Raw genomic sequence first — 21,063 nt, forward strand, 5'->3', positions numbered from 1 at the left:
TCATGGCAAAGAACTCCCTGAAGATCTGAAAGAAAAAAAAAATAATAATTGTTGCTCTACATAAAGATTGCCTAGGCTATAAGAAGATTGCAAAGACCCTGAAACTGAGCTGCAGCACTTATTTGGTTCAGATGGTGTCCAGCGTGTGTGGCGGCAACTAGATGAGGAGTACAAAGAAAAGTGTGTCTTGCCTACAGTCAAGCATGGTGGTGGGAGTGTCATGGTCTGGGGCTGCAGGAGTGCTGCTGACACTGGGGAGCTACAGTTCATTGAGGGAACCATAAATTCTAACATGTACTGTGACATACTGAAGCAGAGTATGATCCCCTCTCTTCAGAGGCTGCGCTACAGGGTAGCATTCCAACATGATAACGACCCCAAACACACCTCCAAGACGACTGCCTTGTTTAAGAAGCTGAGGGTAAAGGTGATGGGCTGGCCAAGCATGTCTCCAGACCTAAACCCTATTGAGCATCCTCAAACAGAAGGCGGAGGAGCGCAAGGTCTCTAACATCCACCAGCTCCGTGATGTCATCATGGAGGAGTGGAATAATAATGGTGGCCACACAAAATATTGACACTTTTGGCCCAATTTTGACATTTTCAGTTAGTGGTGTACTCACTTTTGTTGCCAGCGGTTTAGACAATATTGGCTGTAAGTTGAGTTATTTTGAGGGGACAGCAAATTTACACTGTTATACAAGCTGTACACTCACTACTTTTGCTACATTGTAAAGTGTCATTTTTTCAGTGTTCGCATAAAAAAAAGATAAGGCCAATGAATGGTCATCACAGACACACATGAAGGACAGACCCATATTGTTGGCATTACAAGGTCCAGAAAAGGTTGGACTGAGGATTTTGGACCATCCCAAATGATGATCACATCACTGTACCGGCCCTTTTATTACAGAGCCTTCAAAACTACTTCTGGGACCCATCATTCTAATTGCTCTCACTCGATGTAGACTCCTACACATCAATACCTCATGATGTCAGATTGAGAGCAGTACAACATTTCCTTAATGATAATCCTATGTTCACTATGCACCAGGCCCACTTCTTTCCAAAAGCTACTCACTTATGTCAAACCCATAATTATTTTGAATTTGCTGATGATTTTTGTACTGTATATATCTATGTGTAGCGCTGACCCAATGAATTGTATATATAAATTGTGCCAAATAATGATCAATATATAAAATATTCAAAAAAATAAAATACATGAATAAATTATTTTTTTTTAAACAATTATTTTTTGAATATTATATATTGATCATTTGGCACAGTTTACTCATACAATTCATTGGGTCAACGCCACACACACACACACACACACACACACACACACACACAGTACTATTTTGGATTTTCTATAGATCCATGTGTGCAGCTTTCCCCTGTTCATTTTAAAAAGGAAATATAGGGTTTTTCCAGTGCATAGTGCTTTATCAGACTATCATAAAAAGAATGATTGGAGCCTGAGAAAAAATGATTTTTTCCAAAAAGTTTAATGAAGATACCTCCTGCATTTAGAATTCCAAAATTGAACGCAGCTTTTTCGCAATGCGCCAAAGTGACGCATCTTGCGTTTGAGGACATGGGGATCCTTAGAGAACCCATGGATAAAAAAAAAATGGAGGTTCTGTTAAAAAGGACATGGGAAGTAGTCATGATTAATTTAAAACCCGCAATAGCTACAACAGTAGTGGCCAGTAATTTGGAAGTCTGGTTGGACCAACTTCAAGACCATTTGGAAGGGAGGACCTCTCAGAAAGAAATCCTTGATTCCCTACCAATGCTTAATAAGGCAGCAGGGCAGATGCCTCAGCGGAATCAGTTAAATCTCAGCAAAAGCTGCAGCCTTGGTAAACTCTTCCCGCAGGGCCCTGTGGTTGAAATCCTGGTCAGGAGATTCAGCCTCAAAAAGGTAAGACTTTGCGGTATTCCTTTCGATGGGGATCTTCTGTTGGGACCCGATTTAGAGAAAGTCTTGGACTGGACAGCAGATAAAAAGAAAGCCTTTCCAATAAAGGCCAAAAAGGTTCCAGAAAGGATTTTTATTTTGTCCCCAAAAACCACAAGGGCAGACCTCTAAATTATCAGCCACTAAAAGACAGTGGGGAAGGGGAAAAACAAAAGACAGGTGTCTTTTCCTCTCCTAAAAAAAAAACCCTAAATCCCAGTGACGGGGTCCAAGTGGGAGGAAGGTTGGAGCAGTTCCTCCCATAGTGGGGAAAAAGCTATCCTAAATAGACCTCTTTGATGATACTCAGAATAAACCTATTAGATCCAGTTCAGGAACACTCCGCCTGCAAAGATGTTCTTGCCCCCCCCCCCACAGAGGTCCTCAGAAGACGTCGGCACTTCTGTCTCAAATTGGCGAAATGGATCAGCAGGTCCTAGTTCTCGTGCCTCAAGAAGAGACAAATCAAGGTTTCTATTCACACGTTTTTATGGTGAAGAAACCAAATCGGGCAAGTTTCGTCTTATTTTGAACCTAAAATCCTTAAACAAGTGGGTAACCTACAGGAAGTTTCAGATGGAAAACCTACCGTTAGACCGTTACACTTTCTTGAAACCCTTCCAGGACGGCCTACTTCCTGCCCTGGTGTGGTGGGGAGTCAAAAAAAAAAAAAAATTCACACCGCAATTTTTTTTTGGACTCACCACCACACCAGGGCGGGAAGTAGACTGGCCGTCCTGGAAGGGTTCCAAGAAAGACCATTACCGGTACACTAACGGTAAGTTTTCTCTATCACCCTTCCAGGACGGCCTACATATGAGAGGATAATTAAGGAATCCATACCGGCCTACCTTAGGGTGGTACCACTGCCTGTAAAACCTTTCTGCAAAAGGCAAGGTCTTGTTGAGACAGTACTTCCACACGATAGTGCTTTAGGAAGGTATCTTGACTGGACCATTATACACCTGATGCTTTGTGTTTCCTACGTCCGGAGGTGGAGCCTATCTCTCCTATGCTGTCCTGGATGACCCCTAGAAACCAAGTTACCAGTAAGTGTAACTCTGTTTTTTTTCCCTCACATCTTGTATTTTATGTTGATGTGATCATCATTTGGGATGGTCCAAAATTCTCAGTCCAACCTTTTTTGGGGTCTGTCCTTCACGTCTATCTGATGACCATTCATTGGTCTCTCTCAACTTACCTTTCAGCCATGACAATGGAAACATATATGCCCAAAATTACAGTAAACCCACTGCAGGCAACTCCTATTTACACTATAGTAGCTGCCATCATCCTCATTGGATTACTAACATTCCCAAAAGCCAATACTGTAGACTTAAACAGTGCTGTATCTTGGCCCAGACTGACAAGTCCCAGGCCTAGGGCAGCAAAAAAGCTGCAGCCAGCATGGAGAAGAGGAGAAAGAAGAAGAAAAAAAAAAAAAAAGCCTTCTCCTGGCTCCCGCACGAAAAGGGCTACACTTTTAGTATATAGTGTCAATCTTATGGGGCAAATTGGGCCAGAGTGCAGGGTCCAGGAGGAAAATCAGTCCGGAACCAGCGAAGATTCCCTGGATACCCGCTGCTGGTCCTCCCACTGGAGGGGATGAAACCTTTACATGCCGGTTTATCATGCCTATCCTGTGAGTTTGCATTTGTCTGTTGGTATTGAACGCATGTTTTATACTGCACTTCGTGCACAACAAAATAGAAAGGAGAGCAGCGCCATCTAACAGCACAACAACCGAGCTGATCGATAGCTGACGGGACCAATTTCCAATCATGTGACCATAGTCAGCCCCCCTCCGACTCCAAACTGTTTAAAGGAATGCCTGAGTCAGCAGAAAGGGATAAAGAACTTTTTAATTTGTTTTGTAGGGAGCAAGGAAAGGTTCGAGCCTCTGCCAGATTTTTATGGTGTGCTATTGGGGACTCTTCATGTTAGGACAGAAGTCATGAGATATCTTTCCATTTGCAGCACAGATGTCTTGAGAGATCTTTTCCAATTGCAGCAAAGACTAAAACAGGTAACTTTGGAAAGTAACTTTAATCATTTTAATATTCAAGTTTGCAGAAATATAAAAATGCATTTGCAAATATCAGCATGACAATTAAAAATAAAAAATCGAATTATCCTACCATGTTCTATCTTGCATACAATTTACCCATTACCAAAACAAAGAACACATATCTCAAGTAGCCTAGAACAATGTACTAAACTACTAACATTTCATTATAGTACTAGCAAAATATTTCCACAAACATTTTTACAATTCAATTTAAATATTTCATAAAAGCAAAGTGCTTTTTTTTCCTCTGTCATACCTTTAAAAATGTACCCATCATTAAGTGCTAAAGTTTTATTACTTGAATGCAGATAAATTACAAAAATATAAAAAGATCACCCTGCACAGGCTCAGGTAAAGTGTGATCATTTGAGCTAAGCCATGGTATAGATCACGAACATTTGCAGATTTTGGTTTTTTATGGATTTTAATGGGAGATTCATGTAAACAAGTTTTCCTTTTTTATATATATATATTTTTTTTTTTTTTTAAGTTTTCCTTTACCAAATTCTCCACCATTCTCCAGACAAGACATTCTCTTCCATGGCAATGTGATGACAAGTCATAACTATATCAAAAAAGGTATAAACAAAAACTGTAAGCAGTATTTTAAAAGAAAAATGCATGTACACAATTGTTATGGGCATTCCATTATTGGACCACCTTTACATTTAATACAAAAAAAAAAGAATGCTGGCTCATAAGAAGAAACAATGATCCCACTGCTCTGAAAAGAGATGCTATTATATATATATATATATATATATATATATATATATATATATATATATATATATATATATATATATATATATATATATATATATACACACACACACACACACACACACACCTAGTTGGAGATTATCCTCAGTAAACACATGTCATTGTGTGTAGGGCAAAAATAACAAATCTGCTTTAACCAGTGTTTTCAGTAAAAAAAACAAGTGTGGCAGCAAGGAGAGATTACTCCCTCCATCTACTGTGCTGTTAAGAAAAATGGCTCCCTTTTATAGTTTACAGTATAAAGTTCAGATATACGTTGAGTAGAAGGCACCATTAAATCTGAATGTAGCCACCAGTAGTTGGTGTTGTGGGTGAAATCTAAGACTCTCATATAAATCCAGGGAGCTGAACGAAGAGCAGAACCCTTCAATAGAGGAGTTAGAATTGTGGATCAAACTTGGGGAGAAATGTGTATTGTGGATAAACTTGGGGAGAAATGTGTATTAAAGCAAAAAGTGTTCATTTGTGCAAAAGGAAAGTTTGTTAAAAACAGGTCAGGTGTGCTTTTTCTCTGTTTAAAGTTTAAGCCCATTCACCTTCGTGTACAAAAAAAAAAAAAATAGCGAAAATATCAAATGTGTAAGCATGAACTGTGAACAAGTCTGCATCTAGATTAAAAGCTAGGAACATTTAGTTCTTAAGAATCAACCCTTCGATAGAATCAGCCCTGGACAGTACTTGACATGGTGAGATGCATCCACTGAAACCCCTAAACTCTCTTCCTACACAGCCATTGCTACAGTATACAGCTTGAGGCTAATTGATGCTGCTAGTATACAGCCCCCCACGTTGCAGCATGTTCTATAAGTAGAAGAACTACATTGACTATGTAGTCAATACAGGAGTCCTCATTTCTAAACCCCTTTTCTGTTTTGCCTGAGCCATTTTTAAAGTGGTTCTTAAAAAAATATAAAGTATTTAATGCAAATGTGAAAAGACAGTCTACATCAAAGAAGATTGGTAGTCCATCAAAGAAGATTGGTAGTCCATCAAAGAAGATTGGTAGTCCATCAAAGAAGATTGGTAGTCCATCAAAGAAGATTGGTAGTCCATCAAAGAAGATTGGTAGTCCATCAAAGAAGATTGGTAGTCCCAATTACATATCTTGTTGAAGGAGGTCGTAACCATGTATCAGTAATAAAGGTCAGGGTGTCCACCGCAGGCACGTTCTGAGTAACACTTAATGCTCAATGTTAATGTTCAAATCTCCAAGCTGGCTCTGCCTGCTGCTGCACGGCACTCTCACCACTTCTTTCCCCTGTGAATTAAAGATTAAAAAGTGTATATAAAAAAAAAAAAAAAAAAATGTATATGCAGCACATCTCTGCAATAAATGCAAATTTCTCCATATTTTATCCCTGTAAAGACTCTGCAGGAACAATAATTATTTGTTGATCTAATAGAAATGCACCGTTAGTGTACAAGTAACGGTCTTTCTTGAATCCTTCCAGAACGGCCTACAAGTGAGAGATTGGGGCTCCACCCTACCGGAAACAACCCAATTTGCAGCTTATAAAAAAAAAAGGTCCCACCCACACCATGTACTTCAGTAATCGAAAAGTAACTTTCCAACCGAAATCCAAGGGATACAGTTATTTTATAACTGTCACCCATTTTTTTTTTTTTTATCAGGGTGGAAAGTAGGCCGGCTGTCCTGGAAGGATTTGGAGAAAGACCGTTACCCGTCCACTAACGGTAGGTTTTCTCCTTCATCCTTCCAGGACAGCCTACAAGTGAGGATACTAAAGGAATCCATCCAGGCCTACCTAAGGGCGGGACCACTGCCTGTAAAACCTTTCTGCCGAAGGCAAGGTCTTGTTGCGACAGTACTTCCACACCATAGTGTTTCAGGAAGGTATCCTGACTGGACAGGTGGCTGCATGGCGGATCTGTTCCCAGGAGGCTCCAGCTTGTTCAGCCTAGGATGTTGCCAGGGCCCATGCAGAATGTGCCTTCAGCTTTGCTGGAGCAGGAATACCTGAAACCTCATAAAGACATAGTAATGGCTTGCTTGATCCACCTGGAGACTGACGGCTTTGAAGCCTGCATTCCCTTTCTTGGTCCAGAGTGAAGAACTAACAAGTGACTAAACCTTCTAAACTCTTTGGTTCTCTCTAAATAGGTGAGGCGACATCTCCTCACATCTAAACAATGACATTTCTGCTCCTTTTCATTCTTAGGGTTCTCACAGAATGAGGGCAACGCCATCTTTTGCTTCCTGGGAAAGGAAGATGCTACTATAGGCAGATATAATGGATCTGGTCTAAGAATAACCCTGTCTGGAAAACCGAACAAAAAAGGTTCTTTAATGGACAGGCTCTGTAAAGCCCCAACCCTCCTGGCTGTCGTAACCGCCAAAGGAAGGCAAGCTTTACAGACAAAATTTTAAGGGGAACCTTATCTAAAGGTTCAATGGGGTCACTAGATAATGCCTCTAGTACCCTATTTAAATCCCACGGAGGGACTCTATCCCTTTTTATAGGGGTAGCTCTATCCCTTGCTAAGAAAAATCTTTTTACTAAAGGTTCCTTAGCAAGACTTATCTAGAAAACACTGAAAGTTCTGCTACCTGTACCCTAAGGGTGTTGACAGCCACACCCTTATCTACTCCATCCTGTAAAAATTCCAGGATCGTAGGGATGGAGGCAGAGGAATCCTTCTTCTGACTCTGCCAAGTACAGAAAATTTTTCAAACTTTTGAATAAATTTTCCTTGTTACAGGTTTCCTACTTAGGAGTGGGTCTATGACTATCTGAACAAGCTTTGTTTTTTAGATTTTTGCGTTCAGTGACCAGGCTGTCAACTGGAAAAATTGTGGCCTGTGATGAACAATTGGTCCCTGTAGTAACAGATCTGGAAGCTCTGGGGGTTTCCAAGGAGCTGCTACTGATAGGGACTTCAGGGTTGCAAACCATGTTCCCTTGGGCCACCAAGGCGCAATCAAGATGAGACGTAGGCCCGGGAACGCACTGAGTTTCGGTAGAACTCTGGGGATCAAATTTAGAGGAGGAAAAGCATACGCTAGTTTGAACTGCCATGAATGCACCAGAGCATCCATGCCCAGCATGCCCTTCTGCTGTGAAAAGGAGAAGAATTTTTCTACTTTTTTGTTCTGCCAAGTGGCAAACAGGTCCACTTCTGGTTGGCCAAGCCTTTGCACCAGTATCTGAAAAACTCTGGGATTCAGTTCCCACTCTGTTTTATAGAATGGCGACTGAGGAAATCTGCTTCCCAATTGTCCTTCCCTTTTATGTGTATGGCTGACAGGGAGATGACTCTCCTTTCTGTCCATAACAGAATTTCCTGAGTTGATCTCAACAGGGTGTGGAATCTGGTCCCTCCCTGATGATTCCGGTAAGCTACTGCTGTAGCATTGTCTGAGCAGATCTGGACTTCTTTCCCTGAAATGTCCCTTTCGAACGCCCTTAAAGCTTCTCCTACTGCTTTTAGTTCTCTGTAGTTGGACGAGGCTAGAGCTGTCTGAGCATCCCAGGTGCCTTGAGCATGAGCTCCCCCTAGGTGAGCTCCCCACCCCCAGGTGCTTGCATCCGTGGTGATCCTCACAGGCTGCCACTGACCCCAAGACCTGCCTTCGTTCAAATTTTCTGGAATTGTCCACCATTTCAAGGAAGTTATGACCTGGAGGGGAGAATCACTTTCTCGTCTAAGGACTCCTTTCTTTTGTTCCAAAAGGACAGGTGGAAGAACTGAAGGTCCTGTGAGTGGAGCTGAGCCCACTCTACTGCTGGGATACAAGCTGTCATTTCTAGAACTCTCAGAATCTGTTGTCTTGAGCACAGAGGAAGAGAACACGCACTTTTTGCTGCGGAGACCACTTTTTCCACCTTTTCCTCCAGGAGGAAAAGTCTTTGAGCTCTGGAATCTATTTGATAACCTAGATAGGTCTGAACATGAGCGGGCTTCATGGAAGAATTCTCTACATTTATTAGCCAACCTAATGTTTGTAGAACCGTTAGCACTTTTAGAGTGTCTGCACTGACTTGATCTGCTGAGAGTGCAAAAATCAGCAGATCGTCCAGGTATGGAATTAAGGCTAGACCCTGTAGGTGAAGATGGGCCACTGCCTCTGCCAGCACTTTTGAAAAAAAAATCCTTTGACTGGCTGCTAGGCCGAAAGGAAGGGCTCTGAACTGCCAATGTGCAGTCCCTGTTCTGCCAGTTCTTGAATTCCCTTTTGTGTACCTCCTTTGATGGGTAAGTCAAAGTTATCTCTGATACTGGCTGAGATGAAAACTCTAGGCGGTAGCCTTCCTGAATGATCTGAAGAATGTAAGGGCTGGTTGAGATGAGATGAGGGGAACAAAATGGGATAACCTGCCCCCTACCTTGATTCTGGCGTCACTTGAGCTCCTTGGAGCTGGACCCGGGTTTGGGGGAAAGCAAATTACCTCTTTGCTTACCCCTTCCCAAACCCCTTTTTTTTGGGTGGCCCTCTAAAAGGGCCTTTGGTTTCTCTCTTGGGAGTTCTGAAAGGAATACTTCCCTTGTCTTTCTTCCCTCTTGATAGGAAATTTCTTCCCTTTTTCTGAGGATCTGGATAAAGCTTCATCCAGGCCTGACCCAAATAGCAAAGACCCTTCAAAAAGTAATGCAAAGTTTTAGTTTGGAAGGGATATCTCCTTACCAGGTTTTAACCCATACCAACCTCCTGGCGGAATTAACAAGAGCTGCTGTTCTAGCTGAAGCTATAACAGACTACAGCTGAATCTGCTAGATAAGCTACAGCTTTACCAATTGCAGCCAAAGCATCTACAAGGTCCTGTGACCCTTTGCTTTCTGAGCTATGTCTAGTAAGCTTCCCTATCCAGAATCGCATTTCTAGCCATACATGTAGTTGCTAAGGCTGTGGTCATGTTGAGAGTTAGCATCCCATGCTTTCTTTAGTAAAGATTCAGTCCTACGGTCAATGACATCTCTAATATTCCCAGCATCTTTAAAAGACAGATCAGATCTTTTAGATACCTGGGCTAGAGGCGCATCTAGTTTAGGATTCTTCGTAAACTTCCCTAGTTCCTCATCCTCAAAGGGATACCTCCTTTTCCAGGTCTTAGGCCTGGATAGAGTGTTCCCAGGTTTTTTCCATTCCTGAAAGATTATATCTTTCACAAATTGGTGAATAGGGATTGCTCCGGACTGGGATCTTCCCAGGCCCTTGTACATTTTATCCTGTATGGATGATTCTTTGGCTGGTTCAGGGATCCCTTCAGTAGCATGTACTGCTTTAAGGAGCCCATCCATATCCTCTAGAGAAAAAAAAAAAAAAAAAAAAAAAAAAAAAAAAAAAAAAAAGATTCCTGTTCCTTCTGAAACCTTTTTTCACTATCACTCTCCCTGTCTGAGTCTTCGGTAGAATTAGACTGGGATTTTTGTTGACTTGTTCCTTCCCCTGGATCCTCTTCATCCCTTGCCTGTGCCGAGGGGATAACTTGTGACCCTGGAAGGAGGACAGAGGGTCCTACTCTAGACATAATACTTTCCTGAGAGGAAAGACCGTCCCTTGGGACTCCTGACTGTCCCAAACATACTGAGCTTTGAGAGGCAATTGCTGTAGCCCGAAAGCAGTGGTCCTCAACTCCGGTCCTCAGGGCCCACTAACAGGCCAGATTTTAAGTATTACCTTGGGGAGATGCAGACTAGAGTACTGCAATCACTGAGCAGCAAATGATATCACCTGGGATGTATTTCAGTTATCTTGCAAACCTGGCCTGTTAGTGGGCCCTGTAGGCCAGGGTTGAGGACCACTGCCCGAAAGGACCTAATAAGAGCCAACATTTCTTCCTGGACTGATTCAAGAAAATCTTTCATTAACTCAGATGCTTCCTGCCCTTCCACTTTATTAATACAAGTATGACAAAAAGGCTTAGTACAACACCTTGATAGTCTATCCCCACAGTTACCACACTTTCTAGATGTGCTTGCATTCGTTGAGGCAGAGGGGGGTCTGATAGAGGCCTCAAGGGCTGTGGATAGATCTGAAACAGTAAGAGAGAGAGAACAAATAACAAACACTCTCTATCCCAAACCTAGTATATGTGCTGCCGAGGCAAGCATACCAACAAGGCTGTCAACAAGGAAGGCAATACAGGGCTTGGCTGTCCCCTCAACATGGACTGCTATTTTAAGCCCCAAAGAAGTAAGGCAAAAGCATTTACCCGGTTTCAAGTCACTCTTCCCTGCAGCCACCTGTACCGCTACTCCGTCCTCCACGGGAAGGGTTGCGGTAGGCTTGGTCTCTTTAGAGGCCTTCTCGCCTTTGCGAGCTGGAGAGTCCGCCATCGGTTCCACACGGGTCCAGCGTCTCCTCTGTGCTGAGCTTCCTTTTGCGGATAGCTCGGCTCCGCCTCCCCTGACCGGAAGTTCCGTTCCCAAACCGAGGCTTAAAGCGTGCTTACCAAGCGGGATTTTCAAAAAAATCTTTACCTCTTCACCGCAGAGCAACAGAGGAGACTCCTGCAGAGACAACAGGCTTCAGACATAGGTTCCTTCTCTCCTAAGGTACCAACTGTCTGGACTTTTTCTGGCGACCTGTAAGGTCCTTCTGGAAGGAGACAGACAGGGAGGAACCTTCTAGCAGGCCGTCCGTACCTGACTTACAGGGGGTACCATCCGACATACACTGCCTTCAGGTAAGAAAAAAACAAATGTTCCGGTGTAGGTTGGAAACACAACCGAACTGAAGCACAAGGTGTGGGTGGGACCTTTTATAAGCTGCAAATTGGGTTGCGTTTCCGGTAGGGTGGAGCACCAATCTTACTTGTAGGCTGTCCTGGAAGGATGAAGGAGAAAATAGCATTTATATTATTTTCTTATTTTTTAGACTTCGTAACAAAACAACGGGGCTGAGCTGACACCACTTAACTACTTAAACCCTCCCACTCTCATCACTACAGCATGGACATCAATCCATTGCGTCTCAAGAGAAAAACAGAGGACAAATTAGACTCCTTGAGATAACACAGGAAGTGTGCACAAGACAGGAATTTATGACATGGTCAACAGGTTTTTATTTGCACTTCGACAGTTTGGTTTTTATCGGTTTGATCAGAGAAGTTCATTGCCAGGGTCTACATACATATTAGGTTATAAATGAAAGATATGCAAGAATGCAAACTAGGGGGAAAAGTGAGCATCCCTGGTACATAAAGCACCAGCTAACATTTTTTCTTTTTTCTTACCAAGCCAGGTGTTAGTAGTGGTGGCAATACATAAATACTACTATAACACTTTTGTGAAGGCTGCCATTTAAAGGAAACCTTTATTAGGTAAATATGTAGGTTGCCACCACTGAATTCTCCTTTCAGGTATGGTTTCTTGACTAGCTGTCAAAGATTCAATGCTTTCAACACTTCATTGACCCACAGGTAGTATGTAGATTCAACATTTCTGCCTTACCTCTCATTTAACTTGCTACAAGTTTGTCCTGGGTCAGCGACAGTAAAGCACAAAAAAAAAAAAAAAAAACGCACAACATTTTCAGAAGTAAAAAAAATAAAAAAAATTGCAGTCTACAGAAAAACTATGCGTTTCCTTAACCCCTTCCCACCCAACCTTGGTTTCCATTTAATATGGTCTTTACGCTGGAGGTGGGAAGGACCAGCCGATCATGTGACCATTATGGCTTTCTGCAATTGGCTGTCACATGATTAGGAGCAGGTCTCACCAACTCCAGATTATTACAGACCTACAGATCTTTGACAGCTTGGTCACTGTTCTTGGAGCATGCAGTGAGCATACTCTCAGCATAGAAGGCTCTGCTGCCCACGAACGTGTTAAAGCTCACCCTCTTTGCCCCCTCACATATGTTACGTGGGCAGCAAGAGGTTAAAGAAACTCCCATGAAAAGCTGTAATTTACTAAGATCAGGTGATCCTAATAAGAAAAGAAGTTCAGGAAAGAATTGTTTCTATTATATGAAGTGGAAATCATGTTGGGAGGCCTAATATAAACTGTGTCTTCTGCATTTACACCCATTCCTGAAATAACCATAAAAATATTTTCTCTTTATAAACACAGCGCAGCGATCAGGGATGAGGCTCATCCCTCGGACATAGCCCATCCCTGATCAAGGTAAACAGCCAATAGAAATTGGCTGTTTACCATGTGATCGGCTGTGTCAATCACAGCCGATCACATGAGCGGCTCCAGCACGAGCCGCTTGTTCTCTCTGCAATGCGCGCCCCCGGGGGCGCGCAGAGCAGCGATCGGGGACGAGGCTCGTCCCTCGGACAGAGTCGATCCCCGATCTAGGTAAAGAGCCAATGAAATTGGCTCTTTACCACGTGACCGGCTGTGTCCAATCACAGCCGGTCACCAATGTCAACAGAGAACACGGTAACTAGCTGTCACCGTGTTCTCCTCCTCACACACTGATCCTGTGTGAGGAAGAGAGTGTGGTAACAGCTAGTTACCGATTACAGTGCACGCTAAACACACTGATTGCCCCCCCCAATAAAGAGCACCTGTCACTAGCCCATCAAAAGTACCCGAGTACCTGTCACCAGCCCATCAGGTACTCTGATGACAGGTATTCGGATACTCTTGACGGGCTGGTGACAGGTATTCGGGTACTCTGACGGCGGGTACTCGGGTACTCTGACGGCGGGTACTCGGGTACTTTGAGTACCCGTCATCAGAGTATCCGAGTACCTGTCACCTACCCATCAGAGTACCCGAGTACCTTTCACCTGCTCATCAGAGTACCTGACGCCTGAAGTAACCCGAGTACTTGCCGCCTGCTCATCAGTACCCATCACTACTCATCAGTACTCATCAGTACCTATCACGTATCAGTACTGATCATCAGTACCCATCAGTACAGTATCACCTATCAGTATCAGTACTACTCATCAGTACCCATCACCTGCCCATCAGAGTACCCGAGTACCTGCCACCTGCTCATCAGTACCAGAGTACCTGTCACCTGCCTGTCACCTGCCCAACAAAGTACCCGGTACCTGTCACCCTTCATACAGCCACCATGTCCAAGTCCAAAAAGGTTTATATACGTCCTCCGTTTAAACCTAAATACCGGTTTTATGGCAGCAGATAGCTGCCATAACCCTGGTATTTTTTTTAAACGGTGGACGGTTGGCTTTCCGATAAGGGTGGTCCCAGCGGCGGATTCGCCGTGGGATCACCCTTCCGGGATGGCGGAAGAGGTGCCGCCCCCCCCCTCCCGCCGCGTCCGGTCCTTTTCCCCGCTTACCGGACCCGCCGGCAGCGGGGAAAACGATCCGGTCCCGGATCCTCACAGACAGGATGTCGAGTGAGGGCAAGCTTGCCCTCACTTGACTCTATGGTCTTAGAGGACCGGAGCTATGGAAAATGTTGCCTAGCAACCTTTTTTTTTTTTCATTTTATATAATAATTTTTTTTTTTCTATCTTTTAGTGTACTTGTGAGATCTGAGGACTTTTTGACCCCAGATCTCACAAAAAAGAGGTCCTGTCGTGCCTTTTTCTATTACAAGTAATGTTTACATTTCTTGTAATAGAAATAAAAAATGATCCATTTTTTTTTGTTAAACGGTGTAAAAATAAAAAATAATAAATAAAATAAATAGTAAAAAAAAAAAAAATTAAAGCGCCCTGTCCCCATGAGCTCGCGCGCAAAAGCGACGCATACGGAAACCCCGCCCACATATTAAAACGGTGTTCAAACCACACGTGAGGTATCGCCGCGATCGTTAGAGCAAGGGGAATAATTTGAGCCCTAGAACTCCTCTGTAACTCAAAGATGGCAACCTGTAGAAATTTTTAAATTGTCGCCTATGGGGATTTTTAAGTACCAAAGTTTGTCGCCATTCCGTGAGCGTGCGGAATTTTGAAACATGACATGTTGGGTATCTATCTACTCGGCGTAACATCTTTCACATGATGGAAAAAAATTGGGCTAACTTTACTGGCTTATTTTTTAATGAAAAAAAGTGATTTTTTTCCAAAAAAATTGCGTTTGGAAGACCGCTGCGCAAATACGGTGTGATAAAAAATATTGCAATAATCTTTATTTTAATCTCTAGGGTCTCTGCTAAAAAAAAATATATAATGTTTGGGGGTTCTAAGCAGTTTTCTAGCAAAACAACTGATTTTAGCTTGTAAACACCAAATGTCAAAAATAGGCCTAGGCAAGTGGCTAGGATGCATGATGATGCTCCTTGGATGTTGGGCCCCTCTATATGGCTAGACTGTGAAAAAGTCTCACACATGTGGTATTGCCATACTCCGGAGGAGTGGCAGAATGTATTTTGGGGTGTCATTTTTGCTGTGTACATGCTATGTGTTAGGAATATCCTATAAATTGACAAATTTGTGTAAAAAAAAAAAAGTTTATTTTTTTCCCACATTTTCCAAAAACTTGTGGAAAAAAATGACATGTTCAAAAGGACCCATAATGCCTCATAGAATATACGTTGGAGTGTTTGCTTTCCAAAATGGGGTCATTTTGTGGACTTTTCCATTGTATTGGTGCTCTAGGGCCTTGAAAAGTGTGATAGGTAGTAAGAAAGTTTTATGTGTATTTATGCTCCTAAAATGCCTTATGGTGCTACTTGGACGTGGAGTCTTTTTGTGGCCAGGCTGTGTAAAAGTCTCACACATGTGGTATCACCATACTCAGAAGGAGTAGCAGAATGAATTTTGGGGTGTCATTTTTGCTGTGTACATGCTATGTGTTAGAAATAGCTTATAAATTGACGTTTTGGGAAAAAAAAAAAAAAAAAGAAAAAAACATTTTTTTCTTCATTTTCCCAAGAATTGTGGGGAAAAATTATCACTTCAAAAAACTCACCATGCCTCTTACTAAATACCTTGGACTGTCTACTTTACAAAAAGGGGTCATTTGGGGGGTATTTGTACTGTCCTGACATTTCAGGGCCTCAAGAAAGGAGATAGGCCATCAGTACATCTGGTGTGATCAATTTTCAGTAATTGGTACCATAGCTTCTAGACTCAATAACTTTCACACAGACTAAATAATATACACTAATTTGGGTTAATTTTACCAGAGATATGTAGCAGTATAAATTTTGGCCCAAATGTATGAAGAAAAATTATTTTTTTGCAAAATTGTATAATAGAAACTAAAAAAAAGTGTTTTTCAAAATTTTTGCTCTTTTTTTGCTTATATCACGAAGAAAAAAAAAACCCAGTTGTGATCAAATACCACCAAAAGACAGCTCTATTTGAATGACAATTGCACAGTCATGCTACACTGTAACCAAACAAAATTTTTTATCATTTTTTTCACACAAAGTGTGAGAGTGCTGAAAGCTGAAAATTGGTCTGGGAAGGAAGGGGGTCTAACTGCTCTGTATGGAAGTGGTTAAGCTGGCTATACACTATTCGGTTTTTGAACAAACGTTCATATGAATATTCGTACAAACATTCTTTGTACAGTCAATGAATGGATGAATGTTTTGAAAGCATTTCAAAATTTTCTTTGGGAAATTACATTAATGCCAAAATTGAACGGTAAAAACCTACCGTTAGTGTACTGGTAACGGTCTTTCTCTGAATCCTTCCAGGACGGCCTACAAGTAGGTCGGCCATCCTGGAAGGAGTAAGTTTTATGTAATTATAGGTTATATTTTAGGTTCATGTGATTATTCTTCTATGCAATCATATCCACAATTACTACATCTATTTTACCATCATAGATTTAGGCCCCAAGGGGACTTTAATACACTAGTTTTTTCAACACACTCAGTTCCTTTTATGTGATTATATTATTAGGTTTAATGCCTATTTTATTTTGATTCCCACACTGTGCATTATATTGGCTGTTTAGTCAGTGCAGGATATCCTTTAGTTGATTTTATTAAATATACTTTACAGTGTTACAATATCCACTTTATGCAGATCAAGAACTTCAGAGATTGAGAACTTCTGAGATCTCCCTCTCTCTAAGATTAAAAGGAAGAGGACCGCAGAGGTGACAATTTTACCCTCATAGGTGCTGAGTGTGAAGAATTTGCACCGAAAGATTATTATCCAATGTGCTTGCCTTACAGCAGTAAGGTGATCGACCTGTGAGCACTGAGGTTTCACTGTACTAAAGATTTTTTGGAGTCACTATATACCTATCAGAGTTTATCCCATGGTGAAGGGACACATTGTAAATGATGCCATATGAAAGGCTTTCTTTGCATTTATAGGTTTAGTATACTTATTTTCTCAATTATACGTGCCATTATTTCATTTGTTTCGCATTTATGATTTTGGCTTTGTATATCATTTCAATACACATGGTATTTTTCAATGCAGTATTTTATCCAAGTTTTTTATGCATTATCCCTGTGTTATTTAGTTTTTTACACAGACTGAGATTTAGCACTTTATGCATGCTATAACAGCGCAGCACCCTACACAGCTTTACTTGTTGCTCCATTGGCAACTTTTATCTTGCCCCACGTGGGCCAAAACAGTATATCAGCAAAGGAAAAATGACAATCAAGTTGATATCAATGTTGTCATAAGATGGCTGTCTACTCCCTTCATCCATCTAGTTCTGCTGTGCCTGCATTTACTAGTGTGACATGCCCTGTATCTCCCACCGCACTTTGCTTACCAGCTGGTGGCTCATTATTGACAGTAAGGTTTTTAAAAAGCTCTTCAAACTCCAATTCATGAATTTCATCAAGGATATCATTCTGGATGCCAGTGCTGCCTCCCTTCTCGGAACAGAATTTCATAAACCTATAAAAAGAAAGAAGAAGAAAAAAAAAAAAAAAAAAACTCTACATATGTATTTTTTCCACATGGGTCTAATGTACAAAAATTCACGACATCCATGGTTGATAGAACATTTTAGAACACATTTAGCTTCAGCAATGTGAAAAAATACTAATGCAAGCTGTAGCAAACACTTGGTTTTGAACAAGTGGTTTTAAAGGCTCCAGGTTTTTTACCTTCATGCATTCCCTGTGCAGTGCCCCCCCAGCCTCCCCTCCCTTATACTTACCTGAGCTACCTCTCGATCCAGCAATGTGCATCATTGACTGAGACAGCAGCGGGAGCCATTGGCTCCAGCTACTGTCAATTACAGCCAATGAGGAGAGAGCAGGGGCAGGACCAAGGCACAGCTTTGTGTGTCTTATAGACACAGAGTGGATCTCAGAGTGGTGCTCAGAAGTGAGCATGCACCAGTGCCCCCAGAGCATGGAGCTCACTATTGGGGGCACTGGCTGAAGAGTAGGAGCTACGAGTGCTTGCAGGGTACCGAAAAGGAGGATTGGGGCTGCTCTGTGCAAAACCACTGCACAAAAAAGCAAGTATGACACGTTTGTTTTGTTTGTCTTTTTTAATTTTTTTTAATTAACCTTTAATGTCACTTTAAGACATATTGAAAGTAACAAATATATTTTTTGTAAATTTTCTTAAGGTAATAGAAACTATCCAGGATTGTCAGCGACATCCAGTTTTGAAGACCATTAACTGTAAATGTCTGATTTTAAAAACCCAGTTTCTCTGTACATGACAGATGGGCTTGGTGTTCGAGTCGCCCGTCGATGAGTGCCCCATAATGCGCTGCGCTGTTGCAGTCCATTGATTGCTTTTGATTAGCCAAAGCATGTACCTGACCTGTATGCTTTAGCCAAATCACAGCACGATGTACTGTCATCAGAGCCATGATTGGCCAATGAGAGTGCCTTTGGCCAATCATGGCTCAGGAGCTAAGTCCACACCCCACACTATATAAGGCTGCTGCTTACACGGCAGCCGTGTATAGTGTGGGACAATAGAGATTAGGCAAGTCAGTCAGTTTCGTGCAGTCAGTGTAGTGTAAAGGCATACCCCACTTTTAAAATATATAGATATGTTGCAATCCTGGGTCCCCTCTCGGTGCTCCAAATTTGGTGTCCCCCTGTCACTTTTGGTACTTGAGCAGTGCCATGTCAAGTGGTCAAAAATTTCCCATAGATGCCAATGAGCACTGAAAGCTGAAAATTGGTCTGGGCAAGAACGGGGTGAAAGTGCCCTGTATTTACGTGGTTAAGGGGAACCCTATAATAGGTTATAAAATGGCGTGGGGTCCCCCCCAAAATCTATGCCACGCCCTTTATGTCTGGTATAGGCTTTAAGAGGAACTCCACGCCAAAATTAAGAAAATGGGCGTGGGGTCCCCTCTCCCGAACCATACCAGGCCGCTTACCCGCAACATGGGGAGGTTGCTTTGGGGTGCCCCTCAAAGCACCTTGTCCCCATGATGGGAACAAGGGCCTCTTCCCGACAACTCTGGGCTGTGGGGGTCTGCGGGTGGGGCTTATCGGAGTCTGAAAGCCCCCTTTAAACAAGAGAGCCCTCAGATCCCACCCCCCCATGTTATTAGGTACCCATTCATCAAAAAAGTGTAAAAACGTAAAAACCACAGTAAACAGTTTTTGACAAGTCCTGCAAGTCCTGAGGCCCTTGTCCCCATCAACATTCTTTTTTAATTTTGGAATGGGCCAATTTTGGCCGAAGGGCCTGGTATGAACTGGGGGGGGGGGGGGGGAACCCTACACCGTTTTTTTGTATCTGTATTGCTGGGAGCCAACAATACCCTACAGCCGCAGGTTTAAATTACATATTTTCCCTTTGGAAATGTCAGTATTGGTGCAGCAGGCTCCATAGATCGTACAGATGCGCCATTTTACAGGCACATTAAGGGACCCCCCCAGACGCAATATTTAAAAGGAAACTTTTTTTATTGTTTCACTTTAAGCATCATTAAAATCACTGCTCCTTTAAAAACCATTGTTTTTAAAAAAATATTTTGCATTGATACATTTATTCCAGGACAGGACCCAGGTCCCCATACACTTTTTTTATAGCTTGCATACAAGTGTTTACAATTAGGACTTTTGATTTTTCATGTTTGTGTCCCATAGACTTTAATAGAGTTTGCATGTTCACTAGAACTTTTTACCTGTTTGAGATGTTCTGGTGCGAAGGGGGGTGTTCGGCCCATCCCTACTCTATGTATAATTGTCTCTGATCTATATTACCAAGTGATTGAGATGCAACATCTCACAGACCAAGGGCACACATTTTTGGAGCTCTCCCGAGCTAGGCTGCGTATGTCCATAGACACACATGCACACAACATGGCTTGGCCCTGTGTACTGTTCTCTTCTCGCAGTATTTGATTGACAGCAGCAGGAGACAGGGAAGCCACCCCTCCTACCCTGTCTGCAGTGGCATGGACAGCCTCATCGCACACCAACTACTTACAAATGCCTCCTCCCTTTTGAAGTGAAAGCCCCTGGTTTACGTAGAAGCACAAAAGTTGTAGCTGGGCCCCCTGGACATCAGCCTGGCCCTAAGCTCATTCCTAGATGACCTTGAAGATTTTCCAGTTTATATGTATTTCAGCAATAAATAAAAAAAGAGGCTATGAAGAAAAAGCATATTGAAAAAATATTCTATAGTTAATGTGCAAGAAAAAAAAATGTAAGCTGCTACATCAATCAAAAGACTTACACAGGTGGTAGAGAATGGTGGGGGTACTTGCCAAGTTAAATATTCACAGTCTGAATGTTACTGAAGTGTCTTTGATGCTACCATATGTTTAACAAATGTGTGTAATTAAGCCCCTTGTTTTGAAGCTAGAAACGGATTAGGTAGATCCTCTTTTTGGAGGGTGGGCGTTAAGGATTTTTGTTTTGTAATATATGTTTTATGTATTATAGTATCCTTGGAAAATATTTAAGAATGGTAAACATTGTCTAGCCACACAGCGGCATGCATAAGCAGTAGGTTTTTTTTTCTTTTTCTGAGAAATAAAAATAAGTACAATTACATATTTTATTTGCTACTTACCGTACCCAGTAAGGATCCTTAGACAGTATGACTGGGTTTCCTACCAGAATTAAGAGGGCCTTTGCTCTAGTTATAGCCACATTAAACCTCTGTAAAACATGGTAGAAGAAAAGAAAGAATAGTTAAGCAGTTTGCCTTATGTGTAATGGGGTTTTTACACGGTTTTCCTCCCTCATTTTAAACTCTGTCCTTGGTTTATTTTTCTTCTCTCATTCCCCACCATTTTTTTTTTTCTTTGCCTAACCTTCCCTGTTTAGCTTGCTCATCAATTGATTTGTTCTTTTTTCCTTTAACATAGCGCTATTCTTTTCACTCTCTGCGGCTACTGGGGTATGATGGTGCCACAGGATCTCTAACAAGTGCTAGTGCCTCCATTTAATTAGTCCATGAAAGTGGGTAGGCATGGAGAGTTGGCGAGTGTCCATTTCT

At 42.0% G+C, this 21,063-nt stretch overlaps 1 protein-coding gene across 1 annotated transcript in view; it reads right to left on the reverse strand.

Moving 5' to 3' along the window:
- Window positions 1-6,010: 6,010 nt before the first annotated feature.
- LOC309548485 (putative helicase MOV-10) overlaps window positions 6,011-21,063 on the reverse strand; it is a gene marked incomplete at its 3' end in the record, with an annotated part of 164,208 nt that continues 149,155 nt past the window's right edge. Inside the window, exons 20-22 of the mRNA XM_082248431.1 lie at window positions 20,635-20,723; window positions 17,402-17,529; window positions 6,011-6,075 (exon numbers count right to left, since the gene is read on the reverse strand). Of these exons, the coding sequence (XP_082104557.1) occupies window positions 6,011-6,075; window positions 17,402-17,529; window positions 20,635-20,723 (282 nt within the window). The remainder of the gene's footprint in view (window positions 6,076-17,401; window positions 17,530-20,634; window positions 20,724-21,063) is intronic.

This window comes from Pelophylax lessonae, assembly GCF_965119305.1.
Source record: "Pelophylax lessonae genome assembly, chromosome: 2".
Lineage (NCBI taxonomy): Eukaryota > Metazoa > Chordata > Amphibia > Anura > Ranidae > Pelophylax > Pelophylax lessonae.